Genomic DNA, 15,218 nt, shown 5'->3' on the forward strand with positions numbered 1-15,218 from the left:
ATACTTTATATTGTGCAGACTCCCAAACTTTATATTGTGCAGACTCCCATACTTTATATTGTGCAGACTCCCATACTATATCTATCAAATGGTTATATATTTATATATGTATTTATACATGCAAGGTTCATCTTGTCTTTTTTATTTTATTTATTTTTTTCTCACTTTTTGTGATACCATTTTCAACTATTTCATAATCAGAGCACTGAGGAATTCTGAATTGAGGCAGGAGGGCACCTCCCTGAAATTAGTTTTTTCAGGCTGGGTTGTCCTTTTTAGAGAATTTTGTCTGAATGGAGAACTTTAGAAAATGGGACCTTAAGATGTATGTCTATAGAATTGCTATCTATTGCAAAATTAGCAACTAGTCAATCAGCGATTGGGATAGAATCTTAATGAAGGATTTACATTCTTGTATTGCTTTCCTCACATATGTCAATTAATCAGGCAGTTCTATACGATCAGTGAGATTGCAAAACCTCTGGGATTTCACAAACTTTAGGAATGCAAAGCATTTCAAAAGCCACTTTATCATGTATAGTCTAACTAGATTTACCTAAATAAACCTGTCAATAAATGACTTAGAGCTAGATTACGAGGGGAGTGCTATTTTGCGCTCACGCGTTAACTTCGCTAGATGGAGGCTTTTTGCGTGTGTTGTGCTGTGCTCGTATTATAAGTTGAAAGTAAAACGATAGCGTGTGAACGAAAACCTGAGGCGCACAAAAAAATGTACTTTGAATATCGAGACTGTGTTAACATATTCTCTCTTAGACATCAATGGAGTGTACAAACTGGGGGAAAAATAATACCCAAACTCGTGCACTAACACTATCAAGTGAATGCACACGCACACTACATATATATATATATATATATATATATATTGGGCCAGATTAAAGGTGGAGTGCTAAATATTGCTTTCATGAAACCGATATTTGCACTTCACTGTGTAATACCAGCACGCGCTAACGTGCGTGGGTATTACAAGTTCACATGCAAACGCGACCTCGGTATGGTCCCCCGGTCCCCCCCTGGCCAAGCTCTGTAACTAACTCTTCCAAAAGCTCCTGATCAACTTTTATAATAGTTTCCTGGTGCCTAGTGGAGCATTTGATTACCTTTTTAAAAGAAAAATATGGAGTCTTATGGCACTCTAAGTAAAGCAAATAATAATAGGTAGTCTGTAATATCTTCCCTTGCCTCTATAAAAGTTCAGTGGAATAGATGATCATGTGGCTGAACCTGCAAAGATTTCCATGCTTTCAATTATTGGTCACATGTCCCTCTAGGTAGGTGCTAATGTTGGAGAGATAGGGACACATGGTTAAAGATTGTGCTTTTGGAACTTCAGTGAGCGTCTTCTAAAGTGTTGTGAATATGCCATGGAGAGATAACAAAATCATTCTTTTCATGAAGTGGAATGTCATAAAATCATACTGTTAAAACGAACAAACACAATAATAATAATAAAAAAACTGGAAAGTGGAATACAATGTTTTGCACAGCAACATCTATTGAATTAAAATGGGGGCCTTTATCAGCAATTATACCTTATTTGTTTTTGTAGTGAAAAATCATGCCGACCCTTTCATTGCCGGACCTCATTTAATTCTGTAGCAAAAGGGGCTGAACCTGGAATCGGTGAGCTGCCTCCTATTGAAAGTAATAAGCTAAGAATATCATAGGGAAGTGAATGTGGCAGGGAACACCCATTGGGAATATGAAGCAAGTATAAATCAAATTGAAAAGTTTTCAGTGTACTTTACTTTGTAGTTTCTTCCAGTTTAGCAAACATGTCTTTTACTAAAAGTGCTGTTAGGGCATTGCATGTTTTGAGACAAATTTGCCAACTTTCATTCAGACTGTAATTTAAAATTGCAATTTACTATTTACTTATATTACACATTTTAATGTTTATTATTATGCTTTTTAATATGTACTTTATTTACCATTTTACTTTCATTAAGCTTTTTAAACTGCTTATTATAGGGAGCATTGTACAATAATGCAGGTGTCTCTCCTTCATATATAGAGATGTAGATTACATCCTTTAGCACAGGGTTCTTCAAACCACGGGTTGGGACCCATTACAACACTTTCAAGTTTTACTATAATCTGGAATAAAGTACATACACATTATATTAACTTTACCAAAGATTTCAACTATCTTGTATAATTCCTCAGAAATTTTCAAACTATGCATAAAAATAGGGTTGCAAAGGTATGTGGTATCATTGCACTGGGTCTTGGGGAAGAAAGTTTAAAGAACCCTGCTTTAGCAAGATACACAACTCTAATTATTAATTAATTATCTTATTTGTTTTAGTAAATGTTACCAGGGTGATATAATCAATCAGTGGCTGTATCTGATGAGACATTTTGTGCTATGCAAAGAGCACGCTAGAAGCACCATTTTTTGACTTTGCTTTGGGTGACACAACCTCTGATTTCATGAATGTCCCTGTGTTCAGCTATTAAAAAGAAAAGTATAATTAATTGTTGCAATTGACTGCATGGATGTTGGTTGACTATTGGTGCTACTCAGGTCTACACACAAAAGAAAAAACATGTCAGCTATTGTATACACAATATAGATATTGACTGCTTGGGGGAAATAAAATAATTATTAAATATATGGACATTAAATTGTAAATTATAATGATTTTTTTAAAAAAACATTCATGTGTAATTAAACATAATTTGCTGCATAAAATGATATATATATATATTTCCTTTTTGTTTTGGATACAATTCTCTATTTCTCTATACCTTAGGTACGAGTTTCAATAAACCTTTGTCCTGTGGAGTTGTTTTTAGCAGCCAGAGTGCTACTTAACATTAATAAGTATGTATTAATTACCTAAACAAATAGTGGCTATTGATATCAGATCTGCAGTTTGGCAATGCTGGTCATTAAGATTTGAATGAGTCAGGAGAATGTTGGCATAACCTGATAGACAGGTCATTTATCCGGAGGTAGTCTGAAGAAATATTTTTGCTAACTATATATTAAGGGGTGAGACAGCATTGAGTAGAATTGAGAAAGAGTACACAAGACCAAGCTGGATTGTGAGAGTAAGAACATTGGTGCAAATAAAGGATGAAAACTCAGGAGTCGGATACTTGATATGTGGTATTTGTAGAATGAGGAAATATAGATTCAGAAAAAGGGAAAGGGGGGTTTGTCAGTTCATGTGTTTTCAAAGGAGTTTAGAATCCAGGAATCTCTTGAATCTGAGCGTATTTTCAATTCTTCTACTTGGTTCCAAATTTTTGTGAAAAATGGATCAACTTTTGTCGGTGAAAATTGGTTGTCTTGTAGCACTTCTGGTGCTCACATTGGTTTGTGGCTTGATCCCTGCTCGTGTCAAATGGTTTCAGAAAAACAGCACTGAAGGTACAGTACTGTAACAGGTCAAGGTTAATTTTTCTTTCACCTTCATTTATGTAAGAAATGAAAAGGAAAACATATTTAAATATTTATGTAATCAGTCCATGACAGGTATTCTAATCATTTAGTTTATGTGACTTTAAACTCATAACTGAATTGTCCATATGGCTAATAATGCTTAGTAAAACTATTTTATAACATTGTTTTATAATATACTTTATTATTATTATTTTGTTTTCTGTTACTGTAATATAATGCTGGCAATGGTTGTTTTTCCACAGTACCAACGAGGCTGGAGTCCATACTGCATAATTCCAAAACATAATCTTGTGACATTCTACACAGTGATTACTTGATCAGTAAAGAACTCATTTAAATCTTTCTCTAATTGGCCATAAACATTTATATACTTAATAGAATCTTCAAGAAATAAATTCCTGGACTGCAAAATAATGTAAATGTAGAATATGTATCTTCATCTCTCTTGCTCTCTATCTGTGAATGAAAATAAAAATTAAAACCTCTACCAATTAAAATACCATAAGGATAATCAATGAAAAAATAATAAATACCAATTTTTCTCTCAAGTAAATGTTAATATTAGGATATTAGAGTACACTATTTATATTACTGCTTATTTTATAACTTGAGGGTGGTGAGGGTCTTAGTAGGAGGGACATGGTCATTGTCTTCTTCTGGACAGCCTGAGGTGTGCCATGCATATGGTTAGGTAGGGTTGGGGCACATCGGAGCCTTGTTCTGACGCCGTCATAGACGGCATCAGAACCTCGCGCAGAGCAGGGGGTAAGTAGCGCAGCGATGGGCAGCATTTTTAAATATATATGTATATGACTATATACATATATATTTATGTGTATATAAACATATTAACACATGCATTTATATGTATATAATCAATAAATAAAGTGTAGAATACAAAGCAGGAGCTGTATGTTTTGCAGTGTCTGCATTTCTATATATTTTCCTGAGTGCTTTTTTTATATTTGTTATGTAACTTTTAAACTGTGTACACAAATGCAAATATTTAAAGCCTGTGCTTTCTGTTTTGCAAACTAAACCAAATTGTATGGTAGGGATTTACATGGACAATCATAGAAAATGTTGATGCTGGACGGAGAGGGGGGGGGGGCAGATATAGAGCACTAGCCAAAAGGGAGGTGTTCTGGATATTCCAATTTGAAACTAGATATCCAATGGGACTAAATTCAGCCTATGATTTAATTAATTTTTGGTAGTAGATGTTTGGCAGATTAAGCCACTTAGATTGTGTAACATAATTATTAGCAATTAAACAAACAGTCCACATAAAGTTGTGTTATTGTGGGAAGCCATATATATGAATAGGCAAATTAATTAGTTGCTATCCAACTGCATAATAGTCAATGGGCGAGTATCATCTAGGTATAATTTAAACTAAATTGAATTATAGAGTCTAGCGAGCATAGCGCAGAGTACAGTATTATTCCGGGGCTGGGCTTTGCACATGTCACTCAGACAATTTAATTGTTCCCATTACTAGGTATTTAGTGGAAATTGATATTGTCTATCATACATTGGAAATGTCTATATATGTTTTGTTTAAATAATCAATGAACAATTCACAACGTTTGAACCTGTACATAGTATGAAATAAGTAACATGTATTAGTACTATCAGTATGGTTATAATGAAAATGTAAGTAGACAACGAAATTTGTAGTTAACATTTATACCTGTAATGAATGTGTTAACTTAACAATGGGCCCTTAGCCAATCACATGATTTTATCCCCTTTAAAAGGCCCATCAGTACAAAGGGAGCTAGAGAGCTATGAGTACGTCAAACAGCCAAAACGTGTGAGCTTTTCTAACTACTAAGGGCTTGTTGTTGTCACGTTTCTTTTACATGTTACTGTACCAGTTTTAATGGTAACTAAATAAAGCATTAAGTTTTTACTGCAGCTCCGGATCACCATTTTTGTATTCATTCATTGAGACGCTCCAGGAGCTAATGCAGTTTGTTCCCAGGAGGCATCGTTTCCAGTTTGGCAGCACAAGGGATTGGAGGCAGTCTGTGAAGCGGTTTCAGTGATTCCAGAATCACTTACCCCCCAAGAGTCGGCACCAACGATGACGTTGTATGTCTGAGCCAGAACGTGTGAGAGCTCACGGCGTCCGGATCGAGCGGCTTGTGGAAGCAGTGTGGCTCCAAGCTAGGACAACCGGATTCCGCATTCCCCAGGAGAGAGGTCTCCCGAACGGCTACTCCACACTAGGCAGACACAGACAAGAGCCGTGAAGAGGGGGGTAAGTGCAGTGTAAGTGCTATTGCCAGGACATATGAGTCTATTATTATATCCCTGTGCACAATAACAGTCAGTTACAAGTGCCAATAACAAGCGCTTCTGCTAGAAGGTTTTTTCCCGGCTTGGGGAGTTTGTATATTGCTTTTTTATATTTGTTATGTAACTTTTAAACTGTGAACACAAATGCAAATATGTAAAGCCTGTGCTTTCTGTTTTGCAAACTGAACCAAATTGTATGGTAGGGATGGGCGAATGTGCTGAAAGTGTAATTCGTTTGATAGAACAAATAGTCCTGTGGACATTTGTTTTGGACAATCAAATGTTGATAAGAATAAAAATCCATTAAAATTTGGTAATCGAATGTTACTTTAATTTTCAAATGTTCATAATGAAATCGAATATCCACATTCAAAATTTTTTATGTAACATTCGATTTAACAAATACTATTTAGAAGTTCAATAGTTCTATGGGGTTGGGAATTTAGTAAATTGATAGATAATAGATACAAATATATCATTTTGAATGTTTCTATTTCGATTATTGCATAATTTGAATATTACATTTAAAGAGAGCATTAGAAATACTATTACAAATGTATAGATTTGAATTTTCGAATTCAAATCGTTCATAATTCAAATCGAATTAGTAGAAATTTTTGAATCGAATATTACATTTAAAGAAAGCTTTAGAAATACTATTACATTAAATGAATGCTTGAATGTGGAAACATTTTAAAAATCGAAACAAACGAATGTGTGAAAATTTGTTTCATTTTTCGAATGTTGCAAAACATTCGCCCATCGCTATTGTATGGTATAGCTGACAAAAAGTCAGTAACAACACTAATCTATGAAAGCACATTGCTTCTGTCACAGGATGCAACGATACTTGTGCTACAGAACGGCGGGACCCAGCATAAAGATATAAAATTTTACCAACTGGCTTCTGTAATGGGTTTAAATAAGAGAGCGGCTTTAAAGGGAGATGCAGCAACAGGAGAAAAAACAATAGCATGGTGATTAGTAACCATGTTATTGTAGTTATAGCCAGTAGTTCAATGTCCATTTAGGATACTGGCTTGAATGGTATTGAAAAAGACAATGGCAATCTGGTGTGTAAACTACACATACTATATAAAAACACTGGATATTTATTAGAAGTCAGTGTTACATATAGCAACTTGACTACAGCTTGTTGCCATCATGTGATCATTATATCATCAGATGTGTCAAGTAAGGACATGCAAGAGGATTGCACACTTGAGACCAAAGCTGTAAGGAGATCTGTTTGATAAGCAATGTAACTTACATGCATCCTAGAAATTGGAGATGCCAAGTTGGGTATGCAAGATTGAAACTAGCTACTGGAACTGATGAAAAAGTGAATATAAACTGTGAATACCTCTGTTTCATTAAAACTGGTTGTCTCTGTCTTTATTGCATTATATATTATTTATTTAAACTTAACTTATTGGCACAGAGTACAATTTTATATCTGAACATACACTGTGTTGGTTATGATGCGTAAGAGACTAGCAACAGCCATACCCTTTTTTGCTTGTGACTACTTCTCAGTCTCAGATATTGCTACTTTAATAATTGCAATATTGCTTAGAAATAAACCTGTTGTTTACAAAATTGACTGTGAACAATAGAAGTAAATAGTCAATTGATACTTATATGTAACAGCCCCCCATATGTATCCAGTCAGTAGCACGAGCATGTGATGGAAGAGTGGGTGCCTAGGCTCACTGATGGGGGGTTGCACCCACATGGTTTCTCTTATTCTGTGTTTTGGGGCTTGCCTCTCATGCATGTAGGTCAATAACAGTGGTGTATTGCTATTTGTACAAATTATGTCACAAGCCAGTGTACAAAGAAAGATTTTCAAAGTTTCTGCTTAAAAGACTGATTTACATATCTAAGCAGGCTGATTCAAAGCAGAGAGTTAATTACTCATGACAGTAAATCTTCTAGGGACAAAAGTGGTATCTGGTCCATCTATTACTCATTGGTTGCTAAGATCATCGCTAGGGGGCATGTTGTAAGCTGAGAAGAGAGATGGGCAGTTTTCAAAACCACTTTGCGTGGGAAAAAAGGGAGTTATTCCAAGTTGCCTGAACTATACAGGGGTCGATTAGCCAAGAGCTCTCTAAGGGACTATAACAAGACTGTGCAAGAGGAATATTTGTATTCACATGGATTCTACTGACTGTGATTGATAGAACAGGGTAGTTTTTATCCTAGCCCCAAAGTGAGTGTGTTCTTTCTGTATTTTGTGTACTTCTGTGTGTTTGCCTATTTTTAGTGACTAAACTACAAATTATTTCACCATTTGTTTTGCTCATTGCAATGATCCCAGTTAAACAACAGTATAGAGTGCTGGTCTCCCGTGACAGGCTCTAAAAAGAAATTAATGGTGGCAGCGGTGGGATTATTGAGCTTTTATGTTTAAAATCCTACAGGGTCTAACATAAAAGAGAACTTGCAGATTGCAAGCCCTCAAAACAAATAGTGACTTACACACGTTACACAGATCAGGAAAGGCACAGGTTTTCTCTTTCACTTAGCTTAGTGCCAGCAGGCAAACATGGACCAGCGATCAGGACGATTCCAATCATGGGACCGTGCCAGGATTGTGGACCGGTGTAGCAGCTATGGGCTACCAACCGACAGCCGGTCCAAGACAGAGCTGAAACTGGACTTTGAAGCTCATGAAGCAGGATTTGCTTGTCTGAAAGGGAAGGGCCCCTGAGTTGCAGTGGCAGCAGCCGGCAGACAACCCAGGGTGCAGGAGATTAATCCAGCCCAGTTGGTGGAAGGACATGTGGAGGGTGAGGGTGACCGTCTGGATACAGGTGGACTTGTTTTGGGGAGTGCAAAGGGGTAGTACCTGTGGCTACTGGACTTATCATCCCTGGACTCACCAAACTCCTGGCCTCATGGGGAGAGGAGGCAACAACCAATGAGCGAATTCAGATGTTGGCAGCCATTCATGAAACAGCACCTCACTCCCACCTTGTCAACAGGGAGCAGTCGGCCCCCGATTGGACCACCACAGTTTTGGGAAATTTGTTGATGGGACGGATCAGACTGATGGGTTCTTAAGAGATTTTGAGACCCAGTATCGAAGATACCGTGTGACCCCCTGGGATTGGGTTTTGAAACTAAGCCCATTGTTATCCAGGAAGGCTAAAAGGACTTTGCAGTCCATCCCTGGTGAGGATGGGGATGATTATGGCCATGTGAAGGCTATGATCCTGGCACAGTATGCACTCACCCCAGAAGCTTACAGGGGCAAGTTCAGGACTGAGGAAAAGTTACCCCAAGAGTCCTATGTGGAATATGGGGCTCACATGGCCTTGTATGGGACTCAGTGGGTGGAGGGATGTGGGGTCGATAAATACCACTCCCTGCTGGACTTAATGTTCCAAGAACAACTTTTGCAGCAGTGCCCCTCGGATGTGAGGGCATGGGTTTTTGACCGCAAACCTAAAACCCATGTGGAAGCTGTTAAGCTGGCGGATGAGTTTGTGGTCAGTCAGGCAGTAATTCACAAAAAACTGACTCCTAAACATGCGGCTGTGCCAGCTAAAGGAATTACAAATACCGCTCCGTGGGCACCCAAGCCAGCTGAAGCAGGTGCCCCCAAAGCTGCAGAATTTAAGCACGAGCAGCGGTGTTATGATTGCAACAAAGTGGGTCACATCAGACCAGATTGTCCAGGTCGGGACAACTACAGGTTATCCCGTCAGGGGCAATGCACTCCAGCTGTGAGGCTGGTCGCCCATGTGTGACTGCTCACACAGAGGAACCAAGTGCAACCGTGGCACCAACCCTGAGGGAGGCGGCGGCAGAGTGATCTGTACTTGGCCCCCGGGGCCCCACAGCAGAGATGGAAGGGAATCAGGTTGCACCAGTCAAGATGCAGCCTGACGATGTCTGGCAGAAGCATCTGCAAACAGTGACTATTGGGGACCAACAGGCAACTGGTTTGTTGCACTCCAGGGGGGCCTGGGATGCAAGTGACCATGCCGGATGGAGGACCGAAGTCCCTCCAAATTGCCAGGGTCTTTTTGGATTGGGGAGCTGGAAGAGGCATGAGGGAGGTGGGTGTATTACCTGGATTGGATGTGGAAGTTCTACTTGGCAATGATCTGAGGCATGTGACATGTGTATTTACCATGGAGCTGACTCCAGTTGCAGTGATCACTAGGAGCCAGTCAGCAAGGATTACCAATACAGAACCTGTAATCCCCCTGGATTTTGGACCAACAGTTCCAGAGGTCTCTGCGGAGAGCAGGCAGGTAAGCCAGATTGAGTCATTAGAGCCCCCTGACTTACCTTTGCCATTTCCTGTCCCTGTGTCCCCTGACTTAGAGACTAAGGGTGGGACACAGTTTAGGAATGCAGTACGGTCTGATCCCAGTTTGGAGGGCATGAGACTTTGGGCGTCCGTGTCTGCCTCTACCGGGGGGGGGGGGGGGGGGTCAGCCTGGGTTCTTATGGCACTGTGGGCCCCTTTATTTAGGGAGCAGACAGATGTGGGTCTAGATAGAGTCTGGACTGGTAGGCGACACTTAGTGGTCCCATGAAGTATAGGCAACAGTTGTTACAAGTAGCCCACTCCATACCACTAGCAGGGCATCAGGGGGTTACAAGAGCCTGGCTGTTGCAGTGGTACTACTAGCCGGGGACATCCAGTGCTGTGGCAGAGTTTTGCCAGTCCTGTGATGCCTGCCAGCGAGTGGGTAAGGCAGGCGATCGTGTAAGGGTACCCCTGGTCCCATTACCGATAATTGGCGAACCATTTCATCGGGTAGCTATGGATTTAGTGGGACCCTTTATGATTCCCAGTTGTTCGGGCAAATGCTATATGCCACCCGGTACCCTGAGGCTGTAGCACTTGCCTCCATAGATGCTAAGGCAGTGGCTAAGGCACTGTTAGGGATTTTTACTAGAGTAGGTTTCCCTAGTGAGGTCCTAACTGACTAAGGGCCGCAATTCATGAGTGAATTGCTACAGTGTCTCTGGGAGGTGTGTGGGGTGAAGCACCAGTGCACAATCCCTTATCACCCCCAAACTAACAGGTTGTGTGAGCAGTTCAATGGTACCCTGAAGCAGATGCTGTAAGCTTTTATGGAGGCTGAAGGGAAGGACTGGGAGATTCACCTGCAGCATTTGCTGTTCGCGTACCGAGAGGGTGCAGGACCTCTCGACTTATTCTGTGAGGGATGGGGAGACTACCACTGATGTGTCTGTGCTCCAGTGTGTGGTAGATTTCAGAGACCGTTGGAATCACTTACGGAGCTGACACAGGCTAATCTCAGGGAGAAAGAGACATACCGGTCCAAGCAGCTTCCGATCGTTTTCTCCCCAATAGCGGAAGTGTACCCGCTGCTTCCAGAGGTAATCCAAGCACTTTCTACTACCATGGAGTGTCGTAGCAGTGGTGAAATCAAGCCACTGGGTGTAGAGGTACGGAGGACAAAAGAGCAGGCACTACTGAGGGGTGATTACCATAAAAAATTGAAATTTATTGTGTAGACAAACCATAAAAACAGCAGATGCTGAGTGCTATTACATGAAGCCAAATAATAGCAGACAGACTACAGGAATGAAGTCTGATGCGTTTCACGCCCCCTAGTGACGCTTATTCATAGACATGTCCATTACACTTAGTAAGCCCTCTTTATAGGCACAACCTGCATATGATAGGTTTAAAATTAGCCAATAGATGTAAAGTAACAATCTTGAAAAAAATAATAAATAAGCAGGTTAGCACTACAATGTGGGCAAACAAGTGAAAAAGAAACAGATCCAAATAGTAGCAAGTGATCTCTTATAAGAATAAAACATGATACATAAAACAAATGTAACATATAATATAATACCAATTATAAATATACACAGCAAATAATTCCAAAAAATTATATACTGTTAGCTTTAGATTACAATATACATTTATACATTTCATTATGTAGGGGGGCAAAAGCATACCCTAAAATTCTATACTGTTAGCTTGAGATTACAATATACATTTCATTATGTAGGGGGGCAAAAGCATACCCTAAACAGGATGAACACACTTAAATAAGTCATAAAAAGATATTTAATAAGCAAGAGTCTTAATCAAAAGTAATTCAGCGCTACCAATACCCCTATGCAAAGGCTAGTTAATACCCAATCTGGGCTAAAACATATGGAGACATAGACATAAAAATATTTGAGTCTTATTCAAAACAAGTTCATATGGCAGGTCTTGGTTGTTGGCAAATGTAGCAAAGAATATAGATATGCAAAAAAAAAATTCAGAATAGATGTCTCCTTACCGGAGTTTACCTCAATCGTATGAGGTAATGTATAAGCATCAAGCAAATCTCTGTTCCCTCCTCCGTGGTGTATTCTCATCAAGGATGGGTTTGTGGTGTTAAAGATATCTGTCGTTCCGTGCAATCTTGTGTATGGTACTGGTCTGTTCTGAAACTTCCAGGACTTATGGTGTTACTGCCTTGGTGTCTTTCCCAGAGTATGGCACTTCTGTCATGTCCTCAGGACCCCAAACACTCAGAGGAGTAAGGCAAAGAAAAAGAAAGAATACATAGCGTAATATTGTTTACACATAAATTTATTAGAAAATGCAACGATAAGAAATGCACTCACATGTAATGACCTCAATCCGTTATGAGGTAAGAAAATAGCATATACAAATATTTATACACCCTGGGTGGGTGTGTGATGGTAAATAGATTTGCAGGTAAAAAAGGAAATAGCTGGTTTTCCCCAATAAAGAAGAACCTTTTCCAAAGGCAGTGACGTGCGGTGACGTCAACGGCTGGTGAGGCACTGGCTGTGATACGCCAGATATAGCGCTGCGGAATCTGTTGGCGCTCTGTCCTTAACTGACTGCTGTCTTCACCACCGTCCAGGGCAGGTCCACTCTTTTTTTTTTTTACTTCCCGCCAGTCCTACTCCTAGACAGGACACCACCACAAACCCATCCTTCATGAGAATACACCATGGAGGAGGGAACAGAGATTTGCTTGATGCTTATACATTACCTCATACGATTGAGGTAAACTCCGGTAAGGAGACATCTATTCTGAATTTTTTTTTGCATATCTATATTCTTTGCTACATGTGCCAACAACCAGGACCTGCCATAAGAACTTGTTTTGAATAAGACTGAAATATTTTTATGTCTATGTCTACATATGTTTTAGCCCAGATTGGGTATTAACTAGCCTTTGCATAGGGGTATTGGTAGTGCTGAATTACTTTTGATTAAGACTCTTGCTTATATTTCCATCAGTGTTAAGGGTACACTGAATCATTAGTTCAAGCTGCACATTACTCAAGCCCTAAATATAGGATTTTTACATTAATCACTCCTATTACATACTGGGCCACATATACATATACTCACGTCATTCTCTATAGCAATTCACAAGTATTGCAATATATTTTAAGATCTATTTTTATCCAGTTGAGCGCTGGTAACATTCCTTGATTTATACTATAAAAAGATATTTATTTATTTAATAAGCACAAGGTTCCCATAGAAAAACCATAAAGGATAGACCTTGCAATAAGATAAAATAGAGGCACTATTTTGACCGACTAAGAGGGGAGAAAAACAGGACTCCTAATAGAATATGTGACATAGATATTATATATAGACCAAGACAAATCAATATTTTACCCAGTGAGCATAGAGATTAATTATCAATAAAATAATTGATGTCACATTCTCTGTTCATACCTATGGGAAATCTTGTTTTTAATTTTAGTATCCAATATAATTCCTTTTTCTCTAAGATTTTATATCTGTTACCACCTCTAATCGGTGTAATTTCTTGATCAATGATTTTTATTGTTATATCTGCTTTGTTAGTAAAGTAGTACCCATTAAAATGGTTAGCCACAGCAGAATCCTTATTATAATTTTTAACATCTCTAGTATGTTCCCCATATCTTTTTCTGATTTCTCTAGAGGTTTATTTTGTCCTCTGTATTCTCAGGGAGACTCAGACCAAGCAAAAAGCTTGGTATGACCAGCATGCCCGTAGCCAGACATACATCCCAGGTCAGCAAGTGCTTGTTCTAAAACCCACTCCTCAGAGCAAACTAATGGCGGCCTGGTCTGGACTGTACCCAGTGCAATGAATGAGTACAACTATGTTGTACAGTTAGATAGTGAGACAGGAAGGACAGGGACCTATCACATAAATATGCTTAAGCATCAATGATGGCTATCTGTAGCCCACCGATGGGGGACCTGTTGAGCAATGCTCTACCTGAGCTCCTAGGGGAAATTAGGCAGGGGGGCACAGTGATCCAGGTAGAGGTAGGGACCCAGCTTAGTGCGCAGCAGCATGTGCAAGCACAGGCTATGTTAGAACAGTATAGTGCCCTGGCCAAACCCCTGACAGATCTGACCCAGAAGTGACGCCCCAGTCTGGTAGCCTGGTCTCCTGCCTGTGAAAACTCCTTTGAGGTGCTGAAGACCGCGCTGGCTAGCGCTCCAATTCTAGCCGCACCGGACTACAGCAAGAAACTCTTGGTGCAGACCGATGCCTCGGACCATGGCATAGGGGCTGTGCTCAGCTAGGTGGGGGTGGAGGGGAGTGAACACTCCGTGATGTATTTGAGCAGGAAATTGCTACCCAGAGAAGGGGCTTATGCCACTATTTAGAAGGAATGTCTGTCCATAGTGTGGGCGCTATGCAAACTGCAGCCCTATTTGTACGGCTGGACCTTCTCTATGATCACGGATCACAAACCCCTGAGCTGACTGCAAAGAGTGTCTGGGGAGAATGGTAAGTTGATGCGCTGGAGTTTGGCATTACACAAATTAAATTTTTCGATTCAGCACAAAAAAGGCAGTGAGTATGGAAATGCGGATGGACTCTCCAGACAGGACAGCCCCAATGAGACACATGCACATGCAGGGTCAGACGAGTTAAACCGTCGGATGAGGCGGTCATAACATTGCCCTTATCTTAGGGGGGATGTGTGACGGAAGAGTGGGTGCCCAGGCTCACTAATGGGGGGTTGGGCCCACATGGTTTCTCTTATTCTGTGTTTTGGGGCTTGCCTCGCATGCATGTATGTCAATAACGGTGGTGTATTGCTATTTGTACAAATTATGTCACAAGCCAGTGTGCAAAGAAAGATTTTCACAGTATCTGCTTAAAAGACTGATTTACATATCTGAGCAGGCTGAGTTACTTACTTATGGCAGTAAATCTTCTAGGGACAAAACTGGTATTTTTACATCCTCAGCCAGACTGACTACAATCTCAGCAGGTGATTAGGGGGTGGGACTGACAGCTGTTAACAGTGATGCCCCTCTGTGGGCTGGACTACGATTGGTTGCTAAGATCATCGCTAGGGGACGTGTTGTGAGCTGACAAGGGAGATGGGCAGTTTTCAAAATCACTTTGCGTGGGAAAAAAGAGAGAGTTATTTCAAGTTGCCTGAACTATACAGGGGTCGATTACCCAAGAGCTCTCTAAGG

The 15,218-nt window shown here is 40.1% G+C and overlaps 1 protein-coding gene across 1 annotated transcript in view; it reads left to right on the forward strand.

Moving 5' to 3' along the window:
* Nucleotides 1-3,236: 3,236 nt before the first annotated feature.
* SLC39A2 (solute carrier family 39 member 2) overlaps nt 3,237-15,218 on the forward strand; it is a 28,233-nt gene continuing 16,251 nt past the window's right edge. The window contains exon 1 of the mRNA XM_053700563.1: nt 3,237-3,400. Coding sequence (XP_053556538.1) covers nt 3,286-3,400 — 115 coding nt within the window. The 5' untranslated portion in view covers nt 3,237-3,285. The remainder of the gene's footprint in view (nt 3,401-15,218) is intronic.

Source organism: Bombina bombina, chromosome 2, assembly GCF_027579735.1.
Source record: "Bombina bombina isolate aBomBom1 chromosome 2, aBomBom1.pri, whole genome shotgun sequence".
Classification (NCBI taxonomy): Eukaryota; Metazoa; Chordata; class Amphibia; order Anura; family Bombinatoridae; genus Bombina; species Bombina bombina.